At 58.0% G+C, this 26,580-nt stretch overlaps 6 protein-coding genes across 6 annotated transcripts; 2 read left to right on the forward strand and 4 right to left on the reverse strand.

Moving 5' to 3' along the window:
- Nucleotides 1-437: 437 nt before the first annotated feature.
- On the reverse strand, nucleotides 438-1,211 carry INS49_011754 (uncharacterized protein; the record flags this gene model as incomplete). The annotated part of the gene is made up of 1 exon (XM_043172464.1): nucleotides 438-1,211. The coding sequence occupies one exon, from the start codon at nucleotides 1,209-1,211 to the stop codon at nucleotides 438-440; it is 774 nt and encodes a 257-aa protein (XP_043024209.1).
- A 1,126-nt stretch (nucleotides 1,212-2,337) lies between these two features.
- INS49_011755 (uncharacterized protein) lies at nucleotides 2,338-6,671 on the reverse strand (the record flags this gene model as incomplete). The annotated part of the gene is made up of 11 exons (XM_043172465.1): nucleotides 2,338-2,817; nucleotides 3,011-3,277; nucleotides 3,343-3,659; nucleotides 3,833-4,166; nucleotides 4,216-4,460; nucleotides 4,662-5,174; nucleotides 5,378-5,449; nucleotides 5,503-5,879; nucleotides 6,171-6,257; nucleotides 6,475-6,608; nucleotides 6,660-6,671. 11 exons carry the CDS (start codon nucleotides 6,669-6,671, stop codon nucleotides 2,338-2,340), a joined length of 2,838 nt encoding a protein of 945 aa, XP_043024210.1.
- A 1,255-nt stretch (nucleotides 6,672-7,926) lies between these two features.
- INS49_011756 (uncharacterized protein) lies at nucleotides 7,927-9,352 on the forward strand (the record flags this gene model as incomplete). The annotated part of the gene is made up of 3 exons (XM_043172466.1): nucleotides 7,927-7,987; nucleotides 8,050-8,204; nucleotides 8,261-9,352. The coding sequence occupies 3 exons, from the start codon at nucleotides 7,927-7,929 to the stop codon at nucleotides 9,350-9,352; spliced, it is 1,308 nt and encodes a 435-aa protein (XP_043024211.1).
- Nucleotides 9,353-10,826: 1,474 nt separating this feature from the next.
- INS49_011757 (uncharacterized protein) lies at nucleotides 10,827-12,677 on the reverse strand (the record flags this gene model as incomplete). The annotated part of the gene is made up of 3 exons (XM_043172467.1): nucleotides 10,827-10,831; nucleotides 10,894-12,463; nucleotides 12,531-12,677. 3 exons carry the CDS (start codon nucleotides 12,675-12,677, stop codon nucleotides 10,827-10,829), a joined length of 1,722 nt encoding a protein of 573 aa, XP_043024212.1.
- Nucleotides 12,678-15,583: 2,906 nt separating this feature from the next.
- On the forward strand, nucleotides 15,584-19,394 carry INS49_011758 (uncharacterized protein; the record flags this gene model as incomplete). The annotated part of the gene is made up of 3 exons (XM_043172468.1): nucleotides 15,584-16,770; nucleotides 17,098-18,184; nucleotides 18,834-19,394. 3 exons carry the CDS (start codon nucleotides 15,584-15,586, stop codon nucleotides 19,392-19,394), a joined length of 2,835 nt encoding a protein of 944 aa, XP_043024213.1.
- Nucleotides 19,395-19,724: 330 nt separating this feature from the next.
- INS49_011759 (uncharacterized protein) lies at nucleotides 19,725-22,613 on the reverse strand (the record flags this gene model as incomplete). Its single annotated transcript, XM_043172469.1, has 8 exons — nucleotides 19,725-21,524; nucleotides 21,593-21,709; nucleotides 21,775-22,028; nucleotides 22,107-22,238; nucleotides 22,303-22,322; nucleotides 22,403-22,412; nucleotides 22,468-22,508; nucleotides 22,597-22,613. The coding sequence occupies 8 exons, from the start codon at nucleotides 22,611-22,613 to the stop codon at nucleotides 19,725-19,727; spliced, it is 2,391 nt and encodes a 796-aa protein (XP_043024214.1).
- Nucleotides 22,614-26,580: the final 3,967 nt, after the last annotated feature.

Raw genomic sequence — 26,580 nt, forward strand, 5'->3', positions numbered from 1 at the left:
CTTTGTAAAATGGTTTGATTGGAACTTAATTCAGCCAGGACAGGCACATCTCTCTCGGACTTGTGATCGAGCAGCCGGCCTCTCCAGCCTCGAGTACGATGAGGGCTCGCTGGAGCAAGCCACTCAGTCTAGCTGCTCAATTAATGCTCTTGTATCAATGTCTCGGATCTCCTCGTATGCAAACAAATGAGACACTGAATGTGTAGACTGGATGTGACATGACAAAACCGTGGCTCATTAAAACACCCCGTTTGCTCAAGCGTAGCCCCCACAAGTAGGGCGGAGTGAGAGCCAGTGCAGTCTCGAGGTAGATGAGGGCCCTCACGTGTACAGATTTCGAATGCTTCGAACTCGGCCTTGAAGCTTTTACAGACGATTGACGAGACCAGTCAGTGCCCATGTGGACCCAGAGTTGGGCTGCCATCTGGTGGTTGGCTTCATCGTGCGGATCTGCCGTAGAAGTCGCCACCATCGGGCCCGTGGTCATCATAGTATATCCCGCTGGACCTCCGGCGGCCCCTCCGGCGGCCCCTGTCTTCTTCGGGGCCGTCGCGAACGTCTGCCCTGGAACACGGCCCCCATTTCCTTTCCCATGCCTCCTGCTTCTCCGCGTTTCTGACCTTGGCGACCTCCATCCTCTTCTCGAAGGCGTTCGCGGCCAGCCCGGCCACGGCCGCGCCAACAAGGGTGGGGAGCAGCGGCGACCTGTGGTCGGCGCCGCGACGGCCGTGGCTCCGCGCCCTGGACTTTGTGCCGCTGGCGCCAGTTGCCTCGTGGGCAATGAGGCCGCCGGCGAGAGCGCCGAGCACGCCGATGCCCAGGCCCGAGTTTGAGTTGGAGAATGTGTTGTTGATCAGGTGGCGGGCGTCTTGGATGGGGCTGCGTGGGCCGTCGTCGGGTCCGGCGGGCGAGTGGTCCTCGGCACTGCGGCGGCTCTTGCGTCGCGCTGGAGGCGGGAGCGATCGAGGACGGCGACGGCGGGGCGAGGCTTGGCGGGCGTCAGGGTGGAGGCTCGGGACGGAAGCATTAGGGGTTGCGTATGGATAGAGAGGCGACGAGTGCGGCTGGTACGGCAGCCGGGCGTTGGGCGGCACGGGAATGGCGCCAGAAGCGTAGGGCCCCGGGGCCCCGCCTGAGTAGTAGTAGTCTGGGGAAGGGGCCGCAGTGGCGCGCGGCCGGGGGTCATGATCATCACCGTAATACGCGGGCATAATGGCAAGCCAGGCAACGCCAGACAAAGGGCGGAGCGGACGGTCACGGCGAGATAAGAGGGGTATGTGGTGGGTGACGTAGTGCTTGGGTTGGCAGCGGCCGGGTCAGGTCAGCAACGGGAGGTGTGAGATGGGAGATGGAAAGTGGGAATGTGGGAATGTTGGAAACGGGAAAGCGACAAAAGAGGGACACCAGTCTCTCTCTCTCACTCTCACATATCCTCCACATGGACTGGACCGAGGCGGTCACTTGAGTGACAGGACCAGCAGGCTGTGAGGCTGTCAGCTGCATGCTTAATGCTTGCCGGCACACCTGGGAGACTGGAAGAGCGCGAGCGTGAGCGTGAGCGGCAGCGTGAGCTTGAGTGGTGGGTGCTGAGCGTGAGTGTGAGTGTGAGTGTGCGCACATATTACCCAGGTAGACTAGTGTGTGTGTGTATATGCGGGTGTTATGTGAGTGGTCAAGGGGCCCCCGTCCTGCACCAATCAATGCTGTACTGTACCCTGCCACAAACACGCACCTGTCAGCCCGTCTGTCTGTATGTATGTACGCTGCAAGCGGCTGAGGTTGCATCGCAGCAGGCCTATTTCATGCGAACCACAACATTCTAGCCAACTGCCAGAGCTGCCTGACGCCGCCTCGTCTGCGAAGCATATCTCGTGCGAAACCATAATCTCCTCCTGCGAAGCTCTGCTGCTTCAGCTGCTTCAGCGATGGCCAATTAAGCCCCCCAGCCAGCTTTGTCCTACCAGTTCCAGGCTATGGTCGTCACCATTGCCGGTTGCCTTCTTCGGAACCGCCTGTCAGATCTACTGCACAGTGCCTGGTTGGCTGCTGGGCCGGTCGGACAGCGATCGCCCGACACACACTCTCTCATGTGGTCGTGCTGTATGAGTTCGTGCCCCAGCCTGGTGGGTCCAGCTGTCGTCATGGCACAATCCCATAAGATCTATCTGACCCCCCCCCGTCTGCAGCCTGTACAACATTTAGCCCATGTCCGGCATTGGCTCCAGTAGACACGGCCGGATTGCCGATTCTGGCGAGGCAAGGCGAGGTCTCACGGGACACATGATACCGCCAAGGCTAAACTCCAGCTAACTTTCCAGCGCCGTGACGGCCCGGTCCCTATTGATCAGCTCGAGCAGCCTCGGCGAGCTCCCCGGCGAGCCTGAGCATGTAGAACTGCCTGGCCTCCACGGGAGCCCCATCGAATGCCTTCGAGATGCGAGCAATCTCCTGCCGGCCCTTCTCGTAAGCCGCAAGGTCCCTGTTCCCGTACACGTCGCGTCCGGCAGAATAGCCAGACTCCAGGTTGCGGAAGAAGACGTTGACCGCAACACTGGCGTTGCTAGTGGGCGTGGCCGTGTGCAACCAGAGAGGCGGCAAGAACAGCACATCGCCTGCGTTCAGGTTTGCCTCCCACGGATGAGTGCCGCCAAGAGCCAGGGAGCCAAGACAGCTGAACACATCGGTGCTCGAGCTTGAGGATCCCGGCGCAAAGGACATTTTGACCACGTCTGCAGGCGGGAAGAGAATCATCCTCTTCGACCCGCTGACCTGGCAGTAGACGTTTGCCTGGACATCATAATGCAGCCACATATCCACCTGTTGTCCAGTATGCCAAGTCAGCAATCGAATCCCGCCTGTGGGGACCATGTGAGAGATGGTGGCCCCCCCAAATGACGGTTGCGGACGGCGTGGTCGCAACAGAGAAAAGGAGAGCCCAGGCAGAGCGCGACAAGGCTGACACGTGTATCAACGTCGTGTGGAAATGTGGGGATGGTGCTGGGAGGCTCACCTGGCCAGAAACTCGAAGTACGGAGCTGTGCATGTTCTCCAAGCACATATTCAGCGCCTCGGGAAGCCTGAAGTCAGCAGCCAGCGAAGGAAAGTCGTGGGCCAGATTTGCGGGTTGGTTGGCGGGAGCATCAGCAGATAAAGCTCTCAGATAGACACGTGCGCCGTTGCGAACCTCTCTGGCGAAGTCACCAAATGCCATCGAGGTGTACCGGAAGTTTTTTGCGCTGAAATCCATATTTCGAACGTTGCAATCATGCACAACAACCTGGACGTGCGAGATATCAGCGTTGATAGTAATAAATTGCCGCTGGTTTTGCACCCCCAACGTACCTGGCGTTCTCCCACCTGTTCCGCGAGATAGTCCAGTGTCCACTTGCTGCGGCAAACGCCAATGTCCAACCCCTCCATCAAGACGGGTGATCCTTGCTGGACAATGTGCTCAAACGACTCCTTCGACGAAACATTGACACGGGGGATTGGCCTGACTTCAGCCGGTTGGCTGTCCAAGCCCCGGTCTGGGGCGATCGAGGGCCGCGGGTCTATCTCACCAATGCCCGAAAACTCCCAACCTGTTCGGCGTGGCAAAGGGCGAGGCGACATGCCACGGCTTAAGCTCTTAACAGATAGGGTGTACGAGCCCCTGGTCCCTTTGGAGAGAACAATCAAGTTAGTCTCTGTCAACAAGGCCAGTAACGGTAGTAGAACTGATCAACTCTGCCGGAACGCCGTCCTCTGGGTCACTCCGGCGTGCCGGGGTGAGAACGGTCCCTGCACTCTGCACTTGATGTGACAAAAGAAACCATGACACGGGCTCACATACAGAATGATCCCATAGAGAAACACGTCGCACCACCGCCAAGGATGACGATTTGCCCATTCTGCGGGGACACAACGGATGATCCCACGATCAGTGGTCTGGGGATCTCCTGGCCCTCCCCGGCATCCGAGAGAGGAATGCACCCTGTGACCTGTATTTTGGAGCCAAACATAGAGCACAGCAGTACTTCCTGTGTCTGTGGAATTACTCCATCCTGGCCGACGCCGCCCAGGACAACCAAGCAGTCTTCTTGTTGGACGCATGTGGCACCGAAGCGAGGCAGGAGTGTGGAAGAGGCCTCATCTGTCTCGACCGGCTTGAAAGTAATTGAAGGGGCCTATCCGCGTCAGAGATGTCGCGATACTCCTGTGGCATCTTCCACCTACCTCGTGATCACTCAGGACAAGATCCCAGGCCAATATCTGGCTCTGTATAACACCATCCGACACACCCCCGATGAGGAAACCATGGAAAGTGGGTATGCCCTCTTGCTCACGCCCAGAGCACGTGAGCATGGCGCCAAAGACCGGCCGTGGTGCAGGTGAGCCGTTGACTGCACACGTCACCCAGCCCTTGTCTGGGTCGAACACCATGACCGCGCTGGAGATAGTCGTCGCCCCTGACTTTCCTCCTATCAGGAGGGCAACGGCAGATCCCGGAAGTCTGCATACAGCATGACGATATAATGGAATTGGTAGGTCCCAAGTCCGCTCCCACTGGTGTGAATCCTTACTGAACAACCAGCAATCATTCTTGGCCCGAGAAGGGGAATTTCGCCCTCCCGCAAGGAGAGTACCGTGTGTGCCAAGATAAGTCATTGAGTGGCACATACGGCTCGAGGGCCCTGTAGGCTTCGCCCTGATGTCGACGCCGGAGCCGTAAAGCTTATAGATGTCGTACGACGGAAGACGAGTGGTGGGGCCAAGACCCATGCAGTTCAAGATGGACGTTCTGCCAAGGGTATCGCTCGCGATCAAGGCTGCGCCAAATCGACGAAGACCAAGATGGCCGGTGAGTGGCTTGTAAGTCGTAGTGGCCTCGATGCTCAGGGGCTCAGGAGAGCTGTCTGCTGAACACGGCCTCACGCGCTCCTTGCCATAGTTTGCGGCGTGCAGAATGAGATAGTGACTAGCGAAGAGACAGAACTCTTCCCACTCGTCAAACGGCTCGACTTCATCCAGCTTCCGCCGGTCATCTGCAGACAGGAAAAGATCATCATTCCAGGCCGACCATAAAGATTGAGCCTTGACGTCTGACCAACCCCTGCCCGCGAACCGCGCGCACTGGGTAGGCACATCCGGGTAGGTAGCCACTGACTTGATGGGCGTTGAGAGCTTATTGAAATCTAAACCATCAAATTAACCATTTTCATCCCCGAAGCTGAGGAGAAGGGCAAGGAAGCAACAATATAGAAGAAGAGAAGGGCGTTCTTGGCGAATACCGAGGACTAGGAGGTTTTCACTCAATGAAGAGCAGTGCTCCAGCGTGGCATGAGAGCCCATGAGACAGCATTACAAAGGGGAGGTGACGATTATGGGGCGAACTTACGATCCATCATAGTACGAGCAAAGGGATGGCCGGGTCCGTCGGGAAGTATCTGTTCGAGTAGACAGAATTCAGCTGGACGAAGATCAGCCGGACGACGGAAATACTTGTTGATCTGGTGGGTTTACCTTGGCCGAGGCTGCTCGCCCATTGTATCAAAGCGTCTGCCGAAATCTTCTCCATATACGTGATCGACACTTCCGCAATAAATAGGAAAATGCACTTTTTAGGGTCTAAAACCGAACTCAGCGCTTGCTGCAGCTCGGCGCTTCGCCGAAGATCGCAGCCCACGAGGTGATAGCACTTGCTCCGCAGCAACAAGTTTGGATAAAGCGTGTCTTCCCCGGCCTGAACTTCTGACAGCTGCGAGGCAAGCTCCGGCGTCTCAAGGATAACCTGACGCTTCCGCCGGGCCAGTTCGTTGAAGTCCACGTCGAAAAAGACGGCCTGGGATGAACTGCAATGCTCGGGGTAGCGAGTCCAGCACTGCCAGGGAACAACATCACTAAGTTTCCATTAGCTTTTCGGGAAGGGCAGAACACACGAAGGTCATGACCAGTATCCCACTTCACCCACTGTTTGCCCAGAAATGCCTCAGAGTCTGCGGCGTCTTTGCCCAGCAATGAATCAGAGATCCGGCAGGCAGTCGACAGCATGTGTTAGTGTGTGGTGACGACGGAGTCAGGGTTGGATCTCCGCAGCCGTAAGGTGACGGATCGTACCAGTATGTGTATGTAGGGATGTGCGTATGGGTGTGTGTGGGAGTGGGCGAGACAGACAGGAGGAAAGCCCTCACCTCCCGCAGCCTAGGTTCACGATGACCTTTCTCTTTTCCGAGGGCTGACGCAGAAAGTCACGCAAGGTCACGTCGATGACATGAAGCCTACCAAAAGTTGAAGTCCCGTTAGCGATGGCCAACAAAGCATATCCCGTGCTCGCAGGAAAGTTGGATGCCGTTGCATACGTCGGCAGCAGACCAAAGACGCCAAAGATGGCGAACTCCAACGCGAAGACATTAACGGTGACCAGCGTAAAAGTCTTGGACGCAAGGGCCATGAATTTCAGCGCGATCCTCCTCCACCGACGCTGGTCCGACGCACCTCAGATGGTAGCCTCTGTTGATGAGCGGGGCTCTACGCTGGAATTTGCGGACGAAGTATCGGAAAAAATGCGGTTCATCTGGGTAGTAGAGACGCTCAACACTTCGTTTTGAGACAATACTGCTATTGTTGGTCTGGTAAGAACGGCACGGTCAGTCAGGCAGATATTTCACATTTGAACTTACGTATATCAGCATGTACGCATATTGTGATGATGGGGGGATCAAGGTGCACGGGGCAGAGGGCAGAATGCAGAAGCTGGGGGGCTGACATTCATCACGAGGTCATCCTGGGCAGTCGCTCGTGGGAGATGGAGGCCGTTCGTGGCCGAGCTGTGGCCGTTGTCGATGCGGGCACCCATGCTTCAAGGATGAGTCGTGGAAGCCAAATGGTGGCAGGCGAAGACGGAGGAGAGACACCACGGGTGGTTTTACGTGCACAGCAGAGATTATCCAGGCTCGGATCCGAACATGGGCAGGCCCGTCGGGTTTGTGCCCTTCGAGCACAAGCAAGACCCATCAGCGCAGTAAACCAGGCACTCGAGCAAATTTAGGACCGCTACCTAGGTACCTGGTATGTAGTGAGGTACGAACAACCCTTGGGATCTTCACCTACTCTATGGGCCACGTTTAATAGCTACATGGACTCATTGAAGCCTCTCCGGAACGCGCAGCAGGACGTACTGCACAGCTCGGATGGTGATAAGGCGATAAGCAAGTACACATGGTAGACTATCTACGGAGCTCCTCACAAACTTGGAAGTCCTCAGTGACTGGGCCCCGCCTGGCCCAAGCTTCTGGAGCTTCCCCTAGCAAGGGTACCTCTGGCCAAGTTCATTCACAGCACTGCAAACGTGCGGGTGTACATTCTTGATGCGTACCTGGTGGTCTTCACGTACGTACAGGTCAGGTCTTTTGCATGGGTCAGGTGCGTCTGCCAGCAGCCCCTGTCCCTCCCTCCCTCACCGTCGTCGTGACAGTTGACTGGCGACAGCTCCTCACCACCTAGCATCCCTTTTGGCCTTCTGCTTCTGGCTCCTCTGCACCGGCTGAGGCTCATCAGCACACCTTCCTCTCCAGCCCCTTCCCGACCTCCACAGCTACCCAGCCGAGCCAGCTGCTCGTCCGTTGTTGCTTACCTGGCTATAGCTGTCGGCGCCGGCTGAGCTCTTCCCTCGCACCCGAGGCCCAACCTCGTGCCATCAATCCGCCGCTCGGGACACTGCCCCGACTTCTTCAACGCCCTTCTCTCCTGGAGGAGCTCAATCTCAGCACCTGTCTTTCTCCCCCCCCCCCCTGACACAGCCTCGCTTGCTCCGGTGCCTCAGCTCCAGGGCCGGCATGTCGCGGTCTCGGTCTCGGTCCTGGTCCTGGTCCTGGTCCTGAATAGCTCCGCATCCCCAGCTTGCCTCGCCCAGAGACGGCTTCCAACCTCTCGCAACCCGATGCCACAATGGCTTCCGCAAACCTCAACTTCATCACCTTCAACCAGGATCACAGCTGCCTGGCTGTCGGTCAGTGCCGGGCCCCCTTGCCACCTCTACCCTACTCATGTAGCTGACGTCCCTCGGCACAGGCACCTCTAAAGGCTTCCGAATCTATCATACAGACCCCTTCTCCAAGATCTTCAGCAGCGACGACGGCAATGTCTCCATCATCGAAATGCTCTTCTCCACCTCCCTCGTCGCTCTGGTCCTGTCTCCGCGACATCTTATCATCCAGAACACCAAGGTGCTTGGGACCTCTCCTCCTCTTCATACGACGAGTCTGGCTGACTGTGCTCGTAGAGGGCTTCCGTGATATGCGAACTTACCTTCCGCTCTGCCGTTCTTGCCGTGCGTCTGAACCGCCGACGCCTGGCCGTCATCCTCGAGGAGGAGATCTACCTGTACGACATCGCCAACATGACCTTGCTCTACGTCATCACAACCTCTCCGAACCCGACCGCCATTTGCGCGCTCTCGCCCTCGTCTGAAAACTGCTACATCGCCTATCCCTTGCCGAAACCCAGGGAAGACACGGGCGAGAGGCGCCCAGCCCACGCGCCTCCCCTTTCCACCTACGTGCCTCCCACCTCCGGCGAGGTTTTGATCTTTGACACGATAACGCTCAAGGCCGTCAATGTCATTGAGGCTCACCGGTCCCCCCTCTCCTGCATCGCCCTCAACAGCGACGGGACCTTGTTGGCCACCGCATCCGAGACGGGCACCATCATCCGTGTTTTCTCGGTACCCCGTGGCCAGAAGCTGTACCAGTTCCGCCGTGGCACCTACCCGTCCACAATCTACAGCATGTCGTTCAATTTGAGCTCTACCTTGCTCTGTGTCTCCTCGACATCTGATACTGTCCACATATTCCGGCTATCCAGTCCAGGTCCGCATGGCGGCGCTGGTGCAAGCGGATCTACGAGCGCGGCAGAAGCTGCAGAACAGACGCCATCGCCCCGCGCGGATCGGTGGTCTCGGTCGCGGTCCCGCAGCTACGACAGTGGAAACGACTCTCCTGGCAGCGCGACAGGGTCGCCGCGCAGCGATGCTGCTGAGCTTGCAGGTTCTCCTGCCAACAATGGCGCGGGCGCGACCAGCAGCCCGGCAAACCGGCGGCAGAGTGGCTCATTCAGTAGCATGTTGCGGCGGTCTTCCCAGCTGATGGGCCGTAGTGTGGCCGGTGTCGTTGGATCATATCTCCCGCAGACTGTGACAGAGATGTGGGAACCCCTGCGTGATTTCGCTTACATCAAGTTGCCCAAGGTGTCCTCGGCTACATCCCCCAACAAGGCGCCGGCCAACACCGGGCCTGCGGGGCTGATGTTTCCCAACGGGCCCTTGCGGAGTGTTGTGGCAATGCAGCAGCAGCCCACAGGTCATGGTTGTGACTAGTGATGGCGGGTTCTATGTTTTCAATATCGACATGGAGCACGGCGGTGAAGGATACCTTGTCCGCCAATTTTCGTAAGTTGCCCAGCCCAACCCAGCTCAACGCGCCCCCTCGCCCCTCCGACTTGGGGGGCTTCATCGGTCGGTTGGGCCCAGTGTGGATGAACTTCCTCCCAAGTCCCGAGAGTCCATTCGTCGATCACACCGCTGACATTTTCGGCCTTGGCCCAGAGTCCTCGAGGGGGACGACAAGCTAGACGCGTCCTTCAACCCGTGAGTTTCTCCACGATGAGTTCATTGACGCGGTGGCGTCTGTTCTGATGCAGACGACGTGATTTCCGACCTATTTTACAGCATCCAGCAAAGTGGCCCCCTTTGAACTTTCAGGGGCCGGCGTCGTAGGCAAGGCGGTGGGACAAAGGCGTTACTCAAGGTCGCTGTTTCAGAGATACTCCCTCACCAATCTGTGCTGTTCTATGTTTTTTCCTACCGGCGCACTTCGCGACGGTGACGGCGCAGCTGAACATATCGTCCGGTGCGCTGCACATGCCATCAGGCTCGCAAGTTCAGGCAGCCAGTTAGCTAATGAAATGTTGCTAAAATGGGTGCACGTAATGATGCTGCGCAACTTTCGGTCACGAGGATGGCACACAGAAAAGGTCCAATAAGGCATCACCTGAGTGACAGCAGTTCCAACGCTAGAAAGACCGTCCAACGTATGGACGAGATGATACCACGATATACGTCGGCCCATGTACTCCAGTGCCCACATCAAGACCCCTGCCCGAACCCGGTGTAGTCGATTCTGACCATTGCCGTCTGGTAATCCTCAAATGGCGTTTCAACTGCACAGTAGTTGGACCGGTTCGCCCATAACGTTCCTCTCCCACCGGTGAATTCCGTGAAATGAACCTGGGCGCGGGGACATTCCCCTGCGACCCGAAATGGAGAGACGAGGCAGAGAAAAGAAAGAACGGGGGTGAGAAGAGACGAAGAAATCAGAAAAACAAAAAGCCGTGACCCCGAGCCGTCTGTGTGCTTTTCAAGCAAAGATGGTGAAATTATCCCCCAGTTTCCTTCGTAAATCGTCAAAATCGTTTCCAAAATCTGCTTTCTGTCATGCCAAGTGGCTGAGAAACCTCGTCTCATCTAGCGTACGGCCTATTCATCAAGGCAATCTCCCTCGCGATCTCGGCCCACTCAAGCTCTCGCTTGATGCCCAAACGCGCGGCGGGTGCCCCTTTGTTTGCATTCTTCCTCCGCTGTAGTGTCTCCTCCCATTTGAGCAATTCGTAGGCGAACCTCAAATGTGGCTGTATAATGACATTGAGTCGCCGAGCCCGAACAAAGCAGTATGCCCGTGGGAACGAGAGATCCATCGCTCGCATGACCTCTGCAATACAGATTGTTGCGCTCCGAGACACACCGACCCTGCAGTGTACAAGTGTCGCCGTTCCCTCCCTTCGGCCTCGATCTATCAAGCTCTCGTCAGCTGGTTTCCGTGGCGCTCATCGCAGCTCGCACCATGGAGGCCACAAACTTACCGATGAATTCGAGGCATCTTTCGAACTCCTCCGTCAGGGGGTCTATCCCATTGTCCTGGACGCCTTGAACTACGCACACATTCTCAGGCCCCCATTTATCCAGCTCGCCATCCCGCCACATGGTCGTCTCCCCAACGCTAAGGATTTGCTTGATGCCCAAGGCTTTCAGTAGGTCGGGGTTGTTTGCGTGACCAAGATTTCCCAGGTACATGTAGTCCAACACACGGCTCGGGAATGAGCCGTCGATCCCGGGTAGCCAGTCGGGTTCTTCCGCGGCCAGGGACTGTATCTCGGATGGGCTTTTGTCGGCGAGAGCAGGCGATTGGGATAGCAGGCGGGGGGCGATGGCTGTGAGCAGGGAGACGTCGGCGGGGTATGCGAAGAAGTTGCGACCGAGTGTAGTGTGCAGGTTCAGCCACGCGTCCGGGACAGGACGGCCGGTGCTGTAGCTGTAGTAGGCGATGCCGAGCATGGTCGACTCGGTGTACCCATCCCCGCAGTGGATGAGGACCTTCTGGGGAGGCACCTGGTAAGGGGATGATAGCGCGTCCCCAGACATGACGGCGTCTCCGTCGTCGTCGTGGCCGGCTGTCGCTGGGTAAGTTCCATGGGCCAGGTGATAGATCCACTTGCACGTCTCGATGATGCCGTCGGCCTCGGCATGGGACCACGAGGACGGCAGGATGCTGCCCGAGGAGGGGAAGTCGAGGCAGTGCTGCCCCGCTGGAGCAGCCGAGCCCTCAGCGACGGCCTGGAGCGCAGCGGGGTGAAGGCGGCCCATGTCGCTGCACTCGATCTGGATGTCGAACGAGCCGTCGTCGTCAGACCCCCGATCCAGGGTGGGGCCCATCCAGACGTTGTGGGAGATGGGGGTGGGCTTGGTCATGGCGAACATCTCCTTGCGCTCCTGGTGGACAAAGTCGATGACGCTGCCCGTCAAGAGGCCGGCCGAGTCGACGGCGACCAAGTCCGGGTGGCTTTCCTCGAAGTCTTCGAAGGGGCTCACGCAGACGAAGGTGTTGTAGGCGGGGATGGGGTGGCCCTGGGCCTCGTGCCTCTCGCGCCACCGGAGCTGGGCCGCAGCAATGTCGCATGCCATCTTGCGGGTGGCCAGGGGATCGTCGCCGTAGACGATGATGTCCGAGGTCATGGCAGATTTGGCGGCCTGGATCTGGAAATTCCTCACGGAGAAGCCCTCCTTGGGGTCGACGTCGTGGAACTCGGGTGAGGCGGAGGCACATTGCAGAAACTCGTGGGGGGATATGGCGCCCTTGAGGCGCGAGACAGCCAGATCGCCATCGGCCTTGACCACGGTAACGCCGCGCAGGCAGCAAGGGGTTTTGCGCAGGGAGCGGCTCCGGGCCGTGAAGAAGGACTGCTGCAGGTGGTTGAGGGGGTGCAGGCCGTGGAACCAGGGGAAGACCTGCGAGGGCTCGGGAAGGGGCTGGCGGGAGGCGTAGTCGAGAGCACGGGCGACGTCGGCGACAGACAGCTCATACAGGGTCAGCGGGCCTGACTCCAGGCGGACGAAGTGGGCCGGGGGGTGGAGGACAGACTGGGCACAGTCGTCCTGCTTGCCCGGGGGAGTGAGGTGGGGTGCTGGGTTCCGGGCGGGGCACGGGCCCGGGCGGGCACACAGGAATGTGCTTGTTAGGGACAGCGGGCGGACATTGCTCGGACTGGGGGTTGAGCGTGTCGATGGTCAACGGGGACGCCAGCGAGGCAATGGCGGTCGACGACGAGCGGTGGGGGGGCAGAGGTCGAGGGAGCGCAATGGTGGCCATCATCAATCACACGGCAAGGCGGCAGGGAGAGGCACGCAGTGTCGTCGACGAGCAGCCCGGCGAGCCTGGCGAGGGCCTGAGGGGAAAGGACCTCACGAGGGCGATGTGAGGATTGTGATGAACTGTCCCGGATGGCCGTCTGGTAGGCCAGGCACGGCACTAGATCAGATCAGATCAGATCAGATCAGATCGTCAAAGGCGGCCGGGTGGAAGCAGTCGAGGCAATCTCATGCCCCGGGCCTCCGTGCGGGGGGGGGGGGGAGAGGGGCAGCGTAAGGCCAGGCCTGGATCGAACAAGAGGTGGACGGGCGGCGGCGGGAGCGCGGCGAGAGCGCCGCGAGACACAGGCCAGGGGGCTGGACGGGCTAGGTAGTCATGATATTCATCGGGGAGAGGCCGAGGGCGGCGAGGGCGGCGACGGGTGCCAGGATGGTGACCTGACGGCGTCGAAGCAGTCGAGGGCGGTTGCACGGGCACGTGGAGTGGAGCAAGGGCTCAGGAACGAGGAGCAAGATGTGAGATACGAGATGCGAATTGTGAGATGCGAGATGCGAGATGCAAGATGCGAGGAGGCAGGAGCAAAGACCAGGACAGAGGGCAAGGGATGCGGAGTAGGTATGCAGGAGGAGGAGGAGGGAGAAAGAGGAGGAGGAGGAGGAGGAGGAGTAGCAGCAGCAGCAGCAAGTGGTGTAGTGTTGTTGAAGTTTCAAGAGGCACCTGGGCAGGGCAGGGAAGGGCAGCCAAGGGGAGAACAATGCAGGGCAGCCAGCTGTGGGGCGGGCACACCTTGGCGGCTAACCACCTACCGACCGCTGGGATTAATTGCTGGGCTGCTGGGCTTGCTGGCTGGTTGACCGAGGGGATCAAAGATTGATTGACAAAGTTGACGTGTTGATTGATTGACTGACTGACTGACTGATCCATGGACAGACTGGCAGAGTGGACGACTGATTGCCTGTCTGACCATATGGTTGAAGCTGCCGCAGCCGCAGCCGCAGGGGAGGGGGCGGGGACGGAGGGGCGGAGGGGACCCACGGTTTACACTGTACCGGTCGAGCCCCCAGGTATCTGGGTACAATCCGTCCTGAGCCTGCGTAGACCACAGAACGGGCCCACTCGCCCATGGTGCTAGGCCGTTGGCGTTACAGTCGACGGTAGAAGGGGCCTAGGGCCTGAGGGGACGGCCCCAAGATATGCTGATTGTGCATGCATGGCTGGTCGCTTGGTCTTTGAAGGCTGCCAATAGGGAGCCAGGCTGCCGCCGTGGGGGGGGGGGGCATTCCAGTCGGCATGGTTGGCAGTCGACGATAAGGAGGGCCATGACCAGTCTGTCTGTCTGTCTGTCTGTCTGTCTGTCTGTCTGTCTGTCTGTCTGCCTGCCGGCCAGCCTGCCACTCCCCACTTGAAGTACCTAGGTTCGTACCTGCTGTGTCCTACAATCCACAATGAAACCTGGGGAAATGGGTCCTTGAGGTTGAGACAACGGTGGCGGGCGGGGCCATCAAAACGGGTCTGGGGGCCTGGAGGGGAGACCCCAGCAACAGTGGTGGCCCGTGTGCTGCTCCAGGGTCCACCTGCCATTCCCCACAGGGGTCGCCTATCTCAACCTTGACTCCTTTGCACTACAGTACTAAGCAACCAGTCAGGCAATTAGATACTGCCCAAGTACCTAGGAGGGTAATCAGGTAATCGATGCCACTACCTACCTAGGTGGTCTACTAGTTAGCCAGGTAGTAATTAGGCATACGTTGCAAGTCTTGTCCACATGTCAGCCCAAAAAAGAAAATGTCCGTTCATGTCCACAGTCCACCAGGCTGGGCCCACTCTAGCTTCAATGGCGGGACGGGACGGCGGGGACCGTACCTACTGTGCTGTGTGCCAGTGCCTCGATACAAGTAGACCGTGGGCTGCACCTGGTTCATGCTCAGCTCACGCATGGAACGTACAGGGCGACCCGAAAAAGAAGCCTAATTCGTGACTTTAGTAGCGTTGGCGAGGGGTCCCTTAACTCTCCTGTCTTATCTATATATACCATAATAATAATACCAGCTTTTTAAGGCAAAATTAAGTATTAAAAAAATAGCTTTTTTATAGCAATACATCCTAAATTCGCTATAATAATATAAATTTAATTATAAAAAGGATAAATTAAAAATTATAATTGGTTAGATTTGGTTACATTCTTTCCAGGGAGTTGTAGCAACATGGATAATCTTTTTTAGGTCACCCTGTATAGAACGTATGAATATAATGCACACCCCCATCCCACCTAGATGTTCTGGTACGGTTAAGCCTAGCTTGTCTGTAGAGTGGGTGCCTGTCTGGGTAGGTATTTGAAGTACCTGGACCCGGGAAGCTGACGTCATCCCCAGTGCTCGTGCTGGGTCCTGCGGACGAAATGCTGAGCACCTTGTTGACACTGACCTTGTTCAGCAAGACACACCCACCCGCCCAACACTCTACTTCTACATATCCTTGGGGCCACCAGGAAACCGGACCGCCGCATACTTTTTGCTGCCGGCTGCACTGCGCTCTACCTGCCAAACAGCATACCGGGCCGCGGTCGCGGTCTAGCGAGGGCGGGGCGCGACGCGTTGCGCCCAACTTTCCGACACAACATCACGACACTCCCCCCAGCCTGCCCGACCTGGCCTCCCATCTGACATCTCATCCTCCCGACATCGCATCTGGCCTCGTTACTTGCCCTCTTGTTACTCGTGTCTGCACCATGTCTCTGCGGTAGCACCTAGCCTCCAGCACCAAGGCCTCCAAGCAGATGTGGATCATGCGTAGGCCACCCCTTCCCGCCGCCTCCTCGGGCCTGCACCATCGAATCCGCATCTCTCGCGGACGCTGACGCTCCTTCCCGGTACCAAGACTAGTTTCACAACCACCTCGCCCTCGCCATGGAGACTGCCCACTCACAGCACCATACCTACGGCCCCAACTGTCGCCTCGCTCCCGTGATCGAGCCCAGCCCCGAAGGCCCCCTCCTGGCTGGCATCCCCCCTATAAACGCCCAGTTCTTCTATCACAGCCTCGTGCCAATCGATGACCCCCTCTCCACCGCCACCTCCGCCACTACAGCTGACGGGCGGCCCGCAAAGGGCGTCCTGAGGCCCTTCTCCCACGCCGACAACAATGCTCTGGAAGCCGCCTGGCTGAGTCTCGCCGTCGACGACCACAGGAACAACCACGATGCCTCCCTCAAGAGCCGCCGCCCCGGCCCCGCCCTGGCTGCCAACAACGCCAGGAAGCTGGACGCCATCGTCGACCATCTCATCCGTACCCACAAGGAGAAGCACTCCCAGGACACACGTGCCCCTCCTCTAGAGCCCCCTCTGGAGCCCCTGGCAGGCGCAGGCCTGAGTGTGTGCTGTCAAGAGCTCCTCATCGATGCCTCAAACAGGCTCCGCGAGGTCTTCTGCGAGGTGTCGAGGGAGAGCCAGCCATCGCTGAGCCAGAAGCATGTCGTCGCCAAGGTCATGTCTGCGATGGAGGATGGCCGGCCCAATCCTGCTGCCACCGCTGTTATGCCGATTACGGCCCCCGCCATGCCCGCCTCCTCTCCCCGGACCGATGCATTCGTCTCTCCCGCCTTGTCTACCTCGGCAAGGGGCCGCGCTTCGTCCCTTGCCTCCAACCCGGCCGCCAGCCGCTCAGCGTCTATTGGGAGTGCCGCCAGACTGGCCCCCTTCGGCACCCCGCCCCAGCTCGAGAAGTCCGCCCTCAGGCCGCGTCCCGCTTATCCCCAGGTGACCGACGGCATATCCGGGCGGCCTTTCGTGAGGGTGGGAGACCCTGATGGCGAGGTAGCCCCAGAACCTGGCCAGCTTCGTGACTCCCGCCCTGACCTCCCTAGAGACAATGCCACAGGCGAGCAACATTTCGGCGCCAGCGAGGTCCCGTCGGACACCGTGCCTACTCCTACAGGCGGAATGGGCATTTCCGAACTTGAGCCCCGCGTCGTTGAGGTCTCGGTAGGCCTGTCGAGGCTGCATGAGGTATCTCTGCCCGTCCTACAGATGAAGCCCATATACTGGTCTCCCGTCAACGACATTGCAATTGTCTCCAGATCGACTTGGTTCTACCGGTACGTTGCTCCCTGTTGATTTCGGACGGCTTTGACCTGCGGACGGTCCACGACGATTCATGCTTCTCTGAGACTGCCTGATACGATGCTGTCTTTGGAACTGTTACACCCGGCCTTGTGGCCTTGAATGACTGTCGTTCAATCCTTCTATCGTGCCAGGTTTTTCAGCAGCGCTACTTGGTCAGGCATTCTCCTGGGGCTTGCTTGCAGGTGCATTGAGATCCCTACTTCATGCAATTCAGGTGCCCGTGCCGGCGCAAAAGGTCGATCTGGTACGCCGTCCACTGCATGAAAATTGACGTAACTAACCCATGCATTGTCCCCCAGCGATACCATGGTGCCTGTCGAGCCCAGCATCGCAAATCAGTTGGAGGCGGGCTATCGAGAGTTGCGAGTATTCAGCCAGGAATGGCAAGAGGAGCTTCGTTGCGCAGTCGAAGTCGGTCCTTTGGGTGAGGAGAAGGTGTCATTCCCGCTGTGGCCTGGAACGACCACTCCCGTTGATGCAAAGGAACAAGATCAAAGAATATCCATCGCATCCGACCCGTTCTGTGCCGCCCGGTGTTTCCGGGGCGAAGCGGCCGCCGAAGGAACTCTCGAGCCTGTGAAGGCCAGACAGGGCGAGTCTACTGGGAATCCGGCGCAGGGGCGAAGCTACCAGTTTCATCACGTTCTTTACAGAAATGAGAGAGCGGCATTCCTACTAAAACCAAGCCTCAAACCGTCTGCCTACTACGGGAGGCGGCCTCTCCAAAAGATAATGAAGGGGTTGACTGTTGGCATTCCAGTCATCAGAGGCTTCGATCGAGACAGTTGGGGTGAGCTGCATGAGAAGAAGAAACAGGTCCGCAAAGAGGAACCTCGGAAGTCTGTCGAGACCGAAGCTTCACGGCCGGGAAATTGCCCTGGCTGCAAGGCAGAGGAAGACCGTGGACAGGTCACAGACCTTGTCCTTGTCGCCCATGGAATTGGGCAGAAGTTTGCCGAACGGGTGGAAAGCTTCCATTTTACCCATGCTATCACCGCATTTCGTCGCTCGATAAACATCGAGCTTCGAAACCCCGGGGTCAAGTCAGTTCTGCGCGAGGGACACAGCGGGATCATGGTCCTTCCTGTGAATTGGAGGCTTTCCTTCGAAGACGGGGGCCCTTTGACCGACGCGGACAAGGCGACCTCGGCTTCCGACAACTTTGGTCTGAAGGACATCGAGCCGAACACGATCCCGGCGGTGAGGAGCCTGATATCAGATGTCATGTTCGATATTCCATTCTACATGTCCCATCACAAACCCAAGATGATATCCGCACTCGTCACAGAGGCAAACCGCGTTTATCGGTTGTGGTGCCGCAACAATCCAGACTTCAACCGCAAAGGAAGGGTCCACCTTATCGCTCACTCCCTTGGGAGCGTCATGGTAATGTTCACCCTTCTCTCCCGTCTCCCTTCCGCTTTGAGCAGCTGCCAGCGGGCCCGGAGAGCACTTGCCTTGCCCAGGCATATGGACACGAAATGCTCCAGCTGTACTCTGTGCCAAAATCTCCAGATCAAGCGATCCTTGAGTACCGCCTCTTACAGGCCCCGTGGCGACGGTCACAAGGTCCCTCGAGCAACACGTGAGCAGACTACTTACTAATTGAGGGGGATGCAGGCACTCGACGTACTATCCCGGCAGCCGAACATTCCACCAGCGTTGGACTTGGATACCCCAGTGCCTGAGTCACGGTTCTTTGAGTTTGACACGACTAACCTGTTCCTTCTGGGAAGCCCGGCTGGCTTTTTCTTCTTCTCGAGCGTGGTAGTCTAACGCCTCGCAAGGGTCGGGAAAAGCCAGGGGCAGAAGTAGCCGTGAGTCTTTTCGATGTCTTGACCCACTGTGCTGCTCTCTTCAATCGCTTTTGAGTCCACAAGACCGCGTTGCTGCCCAGTGGAGAATCACACATCACAGTCTCCTACTCGAGTCTCTGTGCTCATGCCGTTACCACAACCCATGCTATTCCCGGGACAACCTATCCGTCTTGTCTCCCAGCATCTGGACAGCATATGACTAACCTTGAGCTTCACAGGATACGGTTGCGAAAGACGTGGTGCGCGAGGAGGGTGTATTTGGCTGTCTCGCAGTCAACAACATCTACAACGTCTTAGCCAAAGAAGACCCTATAGCTTACCTTCTGAACGGAACCATCGATCCGATGTATGCCGAGAGCTTGAAGCTCGCCCATGTACCAAGCACGGCGATCTCGTGGTTCTCATCGATCCGCGGCCTTGTGAAACCCGTCGGCTCGCCCCCGACATCCGAACTGCCACCGGCGCTTGTGAAGCCCCCAACAAGCCGGCTGCCTTCTCAGCTTGAGTTGGAAGTGCACGACTTCACACGCGAGGAAGTCGCAGAGAAGAAGGCATTCTTGCTCAATGATAACGGCCAGGTTGATTATTACCTGCGCTCCGGAACAGGCCCCTTGGAGATTCAGTATCTCAACATGCTCAGTGCGCACACTAGCTACTGGGCGAACAACGACCTGATCCGTTTGCTGTGCATGGAGATTGGTCGGGAGCCTGGAAGAGAAAATACGTTGCCGGCGTTAAGGGCTGTCAAATTGACAAGGAGAGATCGCCTCAAGAAGTAGTAGACGAAGTTACAGCCACCTTCTCCCGCATGACACGACACAATTGTAGACGGGCAGCGTAGATAGATATCTAGATTTGAAGTTTGTTTTGGGGTTCGGGGGGAGAGACTGGGGGGCGACACATCCGAAGACGCTGATTGATTTGATCTTGCCGTGTTTGGTTGGAGGCTGGACTCGTCATATGTGTGGCCAGGTGTGCCTGAGAAATGCCCTAATGGCAATGCACGCGGAGTAGCCGGGTGTATCTGGCAGAGCTGGCAGTGATAGATACCGAGATGAGCCTCGATCGCCCGCCCGCCTGCTACACAACCCCCATACTAGGTGATCCAGTTAAATCTCGTTGTCGAGCTCCATCATGCCATCGTCCATGTCATCATCCATATAGTTGTCGGAATCGCCTTCCGCCCGTATATCCCGAGGCAGCGCGCTGTTCCCGTTGGCCTGCGCGTCCTGTAGTTCCTGTATACGCTGCTCGTCCAAGTCCTCCTGATGCTTTTTGAGGTCGGCAAGGCTCCACGTACTAATACCCTCCTGGTCCTTTGCCCTGAAAGGTTGGGCCATGCCCCTCAGGAACCGTCTTGCGCTGCTGACGGCCATGTCTGTACTCAGATTACTATCAGCACCGAGAAGCGCCTGGTTGATCCACTTGGGGAGCTGCGTGCGCTTCTTCTGAAACCGTCTGTCTGCTAAAACCATGATACCATAATCATCCTTGCCTCGGAGCACTCGTCCCAGACACTGAGCAGCATGGCGCATGGCGTCGAAAGAAAGAAAGTCATTCTCGCGTATGCGGTACGTCTCCCTGAGGAACTCGAGACGTGCCTTGAGGATACGAGATTCTGTGTACTGGAACGGGACACCAACGCACAGCACAGTGCGTCCGTACTGGTGGTCGAAGTCGATCCCTTCCGAGACTTTGCCTCGGGCGACGCAAAGTAAAACGGCGCCACGGCCATTGCAGCATGCGGTCCGGTAGGTCTCGAGGGCCAGGGAGGTCTCCTGAGCATCGGGCGTCTCAACAAGAATGAGTTTGTACTTCCACACCTCGTTGAGGATTCCCATGCCCTGCCACATGCTGATGATGGACTCCATGTACAGGTAAGAAGGGAAGAAGACGACCAGGCCGTCTGGCGTGATTTTTGCGAATTCGGTCAGGAGGTTGCCGTAGTTGCGCACTACGCTCGGCTCGTTGCGCACTTGGAAGCTCGTGGAAATGGCAGCCTGGTCGCTGCCACGCGTGACGATCATGGGCAGGAACGACTTCCGCGCCAGGGTCATGCTGTAGGACTCTTGCACCACGGTGGAGAAACCGAGCATTTTGGGGTATATCTCAAGGGGCGAGATGGTGCCAGATGTGATGATGACAGAGGAAAAGCGCTCAAAGACCGGCTTGATAGCGATGGCTGCGTCCAGGCACGTGAAGTGGAGGATGGGATTGGGCACTTCAGCCGTGTCAGACTCGTACGGCTCTAGAATGAGGAGGAATCCCTTCTCGTAAGTGGCGACCAAGGTCGCAAATGTGGCCACCTCCTGCAGAGGTTGATAGTCCTCGATGTTGGTGAGCTCGAGCGTCCGCACCAGGGATGTCAGACGTTCGGCACAGAACCTCAGTGGCTTCTTCTCGATGAAAGTGTACTCCTTGAGGTGTGACAGGAAGGAAGGCGGCGTTTCCGAGATGACTTGCCGGACCTTCATGCGTGTCTTGAGGTATTCGATGAAGCGCTTCAAGAATGCCACAAAGTGCTCCGCCCTCCTAATGTTTCCCGGGACCGCCTCCTTGAGCAAGTCCTCTGGAAGCACCGGGTTCGCCATAAGGGAGCCTTCGTCGCGGGCCTCGTCCGCATCCCTCAAGCCTTTTACAAGCTTCTCATACTCGTTCTCGAGCGCCTTCTGATCGGTCTCTCGCATCTCGGTGATCTTCCTCTCGAGGTTCTGCGCTCCGCGCGTAGCCTTCCTCAGCGAGTCCTCGGTGATGTCAGTGCTGAGGGATTCGATGCAGACGTTGTCGATGTTGTGGGCCTCGTCAAACACGACAATACAGTCCTTGGACAGGTCCTTTGAGACGCGCTCGGCAATCTTGGGATCCAACAGATAGTGATACGAGTAGATGATGACGTTGCAAAATTGCATCTGGAATCAAGTTGGTCAGGATCACTTCACACAGAGGGTTCGGGGAGCGGACCATGCTGGGGACTCACCATGCGACGAGCTGTGAAATAGGGGCATTGCTTGTGTTGCTCGCCATAGCGGAGGAGGCCCTCAAATGTCCAGACGCCATTCGGTATCAGGTTGTGGGCCTCGAGAAGGTCCAGATTCTACGGGTGTCAGCACCCTGGGGACCACAACGTGAGATTGAGGGCGGGGGAGGGAGCAACACTACATCATGATAGACGCAAAGGTCCACATCTTCACCACGTTCCTTCTTCTCCTTGACAAAGCCCGCGGTCAAGCTGCGGCACCGGGCGTCGACGACGGCGCCGCTCTTCTCACGCTTGACCGAGGGGTGGAGACAAAGGTTCTTCCGACTTGACAAGCCGACTGCCCTGAACTCCTCCTCATAGCCCAGCTGCTCGGTGCGGTACTTCATCAGAGCCTTCAATTCGGCCAGTGCCTTCTCGATCTCGGACATAGTACCTAGCCAAGACGACCGCTGTCAGGAGAGCGGGCGGGTGCTGCGAGAGCGAGGAGCCGAGGAGGAAGAAGAGTGCTTACGGGAGCAGTATATCAGCTTCCGACTCTCTGGATAATACTGTTGGTAGGCAACGATGAGCGACAGCAGCGAGACGGTCTTGCCGGTGCCCGAGGGCATCTCCAAGACCGAGTGACCACCAGCATCGAGGGTTTCTGTCCAGGGGTCAGCAGGGGTTACTGGTTGGGCCGGGGCGGGCTCAGAGGAAGTGGTGCCTACTTTTTAGATCACACATGTAGCTACAGGCAAGCACGGGAGGTCAGCGCTGCGACAAATGACTGCAGAACCGATGGCGATGATGCAGTGGGGGCCGACTCACGCATATTGCTCTGCCAGGTGCAAGTCAGTCGAGGGTGACGGATGGGTGAGAGCAGGGGCACATACCGGGATAGATGCGAGGGTACGGGAAGAGAACGGGCAGATCACTACAATGTCCCGTCAGTGGGGAGGCCCAGACCGGAGTGGACGGGCTTTGAAGCTGAGAGGCAAGCTCCCGTGGGGCTGCGTGCGTACTCGATGTTAAACCTCATGGCGGGCGGGCTGGTGAGCCACGAGGGCCTTTTGGGCGAGCCCGAGCAAAGAAGAAGAAGAAGAAAAGTAACCGAGCGTGGGCAGGGGGAGGGACCGGCTGTTGTGTGTCGTCCCTGCAGCTTGGGCTTGGGGGCTGGGCGAAGGCGACGGCCCGCGTGTTCGATCTCAGTCTGCCTGATTCAAGGCGACGGACGACGCGAGAAAGAAGCCAGAGTGCAGCGGGACTCGAAAGGCCATGGACCAGAGGCCTTTGGTAACGGTGCCAGTCGATCTGCGTTCACAGCTGATGTTTATCTGGATATTTGATGCTGATGTTGACATTGAGGGTGACGTTGGAATGTCGTGACCGACGCCGACGAGGTCGTTTGCGCTGCAGGCAGGTACTACCTAGGTAGCTACTGCAAGTGCATTTGAAATGTCACTGTCCGTCTTCGACGCCTCCCGCGCGCCCTGTCACGTGCATGGAGCCGTCCAACCTGCAACCCAGCACAGTCACAGTCATAGTACGTCGCCTTGTCCAGTGCACCCGGCGCCGATCCAATTCCGTGTTTCTGCCACCATTCTTTGCCCATCCCCTCCCCGCAAGCCCGGCGGGTACTTTTATGCAGCTCGTTGGTTCCTTGGTTCTATAATAAGACTGGCGACCCCAACGGACTGCGGCCAGCTGTGAACTACCCAACTACCAACGGCCAACGGCCAACGGCCAACGACCAACTGCCAACTGCCAACTGGATTACCATTTTTGTCATGCAGGGAGGGTGTCATCGGCTCTTCTCGCGCGCAGCAGGTTTCCATCGAAAGGAGCCATTGCAACTCGAGTATCCCTTTCAAGCAGCGTGTCGGCTGCACGCACCAACATCATCATGGCACTGGCGAATGCTGCAGTTATTTTCAACTCTTGCGACGAGGCTGTTCTCCGCCTCCTTCGCCTCCTTGACCTCACCCACAAGCGCCTTCTGCCGCCCGGCCCGCCCTGCTCCTGGCCACAGCAGCATCGCCATCAACGATAAAGTTCTGACCGGATACCGCTAGCTGGACCTGCCTGCACTGACTGGCCGGAAGGATGATGCCTGCGAGGCTGTCTTCACCTCCCTCCTTCACCCTCCCTCCCCCCCCTCACTCCGAATCTCATCCCCGGCAGTCCCCGGTTGTCCACGCGTGGTCTGGCCGCATGAGCCGTTGGTTGCTTGCATCTGGCGATCGGACCCATGTGTCTCGAGCCGCCACTCGATGGAGATGAGCGGCTGCGTGTCTAGGACCGTCACCTTGCTGCACTACGCGCGGTGCGGTGTGATGCGGCGCGGCGCGGCACGGCGCGGCTGCAGGTCTGAATCTGCGGACTCCACAGTAGTATGCTGAAGAGAGAAGCCTCGGCAGTGAACGCAAGTGACGCACTTGTCCATCTTTCGACTATGTCGGTAGATACTTCTGTTCTCCCCTACCGGTATTGACCCTGTATGTCTGCGCTCTCCTGTGCTGTGTTGTGATGCGATGCAATTTGCGCGGGACCTGAAGGATTCCTGCCTCTCATGCGGCCCAACATTCTTGCAATCCCGATCACTCCGCAACACAGAGCCCTACTGTGCAGTCCAACTAGCGAGCCAAGGGTGTACCGCACCCGACATTGAGACGCAACACAGTCGTTAGCAGGCAAGCGAGCACTTTGACAGGCGGCCCTTCCTCAACACGGAGCAAACCAAGACTAGATCTCGCCGGTCTCCAGGGCGCCCCTGTACTTTTTTCCGTCCAACAGCTCTTGTGAGGGGTGCACACTGTGCTTAACAGGCAGACTAGGATGTGCGGGCGTCAGAGCAAGACTAATATCTGCTAGGTAATAATCTACCATGGCTCGACGGGTACTGTGCGGTCAACATTCGCGTGATCCACCCGGCTGCGTTGCCGCGGCCCTCGATAAAATCATAGGCCACGCAGCGTCGACGCTGGTTGGCTCTTGAACGGCCCAGCCAACAGCCGTGGATAATGACCAACATGTCCATCCTGACACGCTTTTCATTTACCAGCCCGCCGGTTCTCTATCATTATTCGCCGCGCCCTGACTCGGTGGCGACCTCATCTCTCCCTGCAGAGGTACTTTTGAGCGCGATGGAACCCGAGCGCGCCTGAGTTATGGGCAGTTAGTCAGAGCCCACGCCGCCGTCGTCGCGATCTGAGGACATGTTCGCTGGCTTCTGCAATACTCGTGGCTTCACCCGGCAACAATGTTCGGGGTCGTACCGTATCATGGATGGCAGAGGCTTGCCCGACTCCCCTGTTGGCCCGCTATTTCCGTAGGATGACCCATTTCATCAGCCTTCCTCCGTCGCTTCTCCATCAACAATACCACGGGCCGTTGGCACTATATCTACTAGACCAGATGGCCCGCAGCCACGACAGGCAAGTAGCCAAGCATGCCACTACTTGTGCTGGACATACGCTGCACTCATAGACTACTTGGTAGACTACATGCTTCCTGGTAGCGACACAGCGTGTCGTCTGCTCGTTTACCTCTGACGACACTAGACCGACAGATGATCGCAACTCTACGACTGGTGTGCCACCCCCCTTGCATGCCACAGTAAACGGTCGTTCTGTGTGGTCTGCAGCACTGCGCACAGCACATTCCGTCCCTTGTGCCTGGTGCTATGCCCTATTGCGCGGGCTAGGCCTGGTTCGGGAACGGTGTTTGTTGCCGCTGGGGTCAAATGCAACAGCGTTTCATTTTAGATGGAATCCTTTCAGTCGTCTACGCTGTGTAGCCCGCAAAAGATCCCTGCAAGAGCGTGTGCGGGTTGCTCGAAATAGTCGCCAGAGCTTCTCAGCTCGCCCTTGGCCCCACCATCGCAGTGACTGCGTCGCCAGTCTTACCCGCATCCGATGCGCCTGTGCTGTGCTGCGCTGACCGTTGACAGACTGTTTAGGGCCCCGTCGCCCAATTTGGGCATGTCGAGAAACAAGACATCCACCGTGTCATAGGGCTACTTTTAGCCCAGGCGTGCTTCGGCTTAGGCTTCAGCTTCTGCGTCTGCGCCTGCGTCTGCAGCAGATGCTGCAGGTGCAGGTGCAGGTGCAGGTGCAGGTGCAGGTGCAGGTGCAGATGCAGATACACCCGCACTCGGCGTCTGCGAGTGCAACCACTCCAGCCTGCTTCCGTCCCGCGTGCGTTCCGACTTGTCTACAGACGCCCGGCCCAGGAATGCACCTGGTGCCTGCTCTTAGCAGGTATCTGTCTGTATGTCTGCCTGCCTGTCTGCATGTCTGCATGTCTTGTCCTCTGCCGAGGTACCGGTTTGCGCAAGCTGAGTCACAGACCAGCCAGCTCGTTGGTGCTTACGTCTTGGAGCGCACGCGGAACCCAAGAGCCGCGACATACCTAGATGCAGAGGCGGGCATCCACTGCCAAGGCCAGTTGGGGGCATGCGGGCTCTGAGTCTCGGTCTATCTCCTCGGCCCATGGGCCAGATGAGGCTCTGCCTCAATTGTGCCGTCATCCGTGAGCGTGTCGGTACCCACGCGGACGCAGCAGCAACCACCGACATCACAAGCCCACCACCCATGCGCACTTATCTCGGGGCCCCAAGAAGGATCTGCGCATTTGGCCACTGCCATCGGAGGTTGCATTGCACATGGGGGTTTGTAGCCGTGTGTGGCCTTTGATATCATGTTGCGGCCCCCAGACTCAGAGTCAGAGTGCCCCTGGCCCCCATCTGCCTGTGTCTGTTGGTTCTACCCCGGCGCCCTCCTCAGCCCACTCAGCCCGCACCCTTGTCCATGTCCATGTCCACATCCTTCCTCTTCTCTTTTCGTGTGTGTTGGTGTTGGTGATGGGGTGTTGGTTGATGGGCCATGTCCGCCTGCCTCTCCTCTGCCCTGCTGCCCTGCAGCCAGCACCGCACCATGCGGCGTGGTCAAGGACTGGACAGCCCATCCTGTCCGTCCCCCGTCCCCCTCCAGGCAGGAAATCTGGCT

Source organism: Diaporthe citri, assembly GCF_014595645.1.
Source record: "Diaporthe citri strain NFHF-8-4 chromosome Unknown scaffold_5, whole genome shotgun sequence".
In the NCBI taxonomy this organism is placed as follows: Eukaryota; Fungi; Ascomycota; class Sordariomycetes; order Diaporthales; family Diaporthaceae; genus Diaporthe; species Diaporthe citri.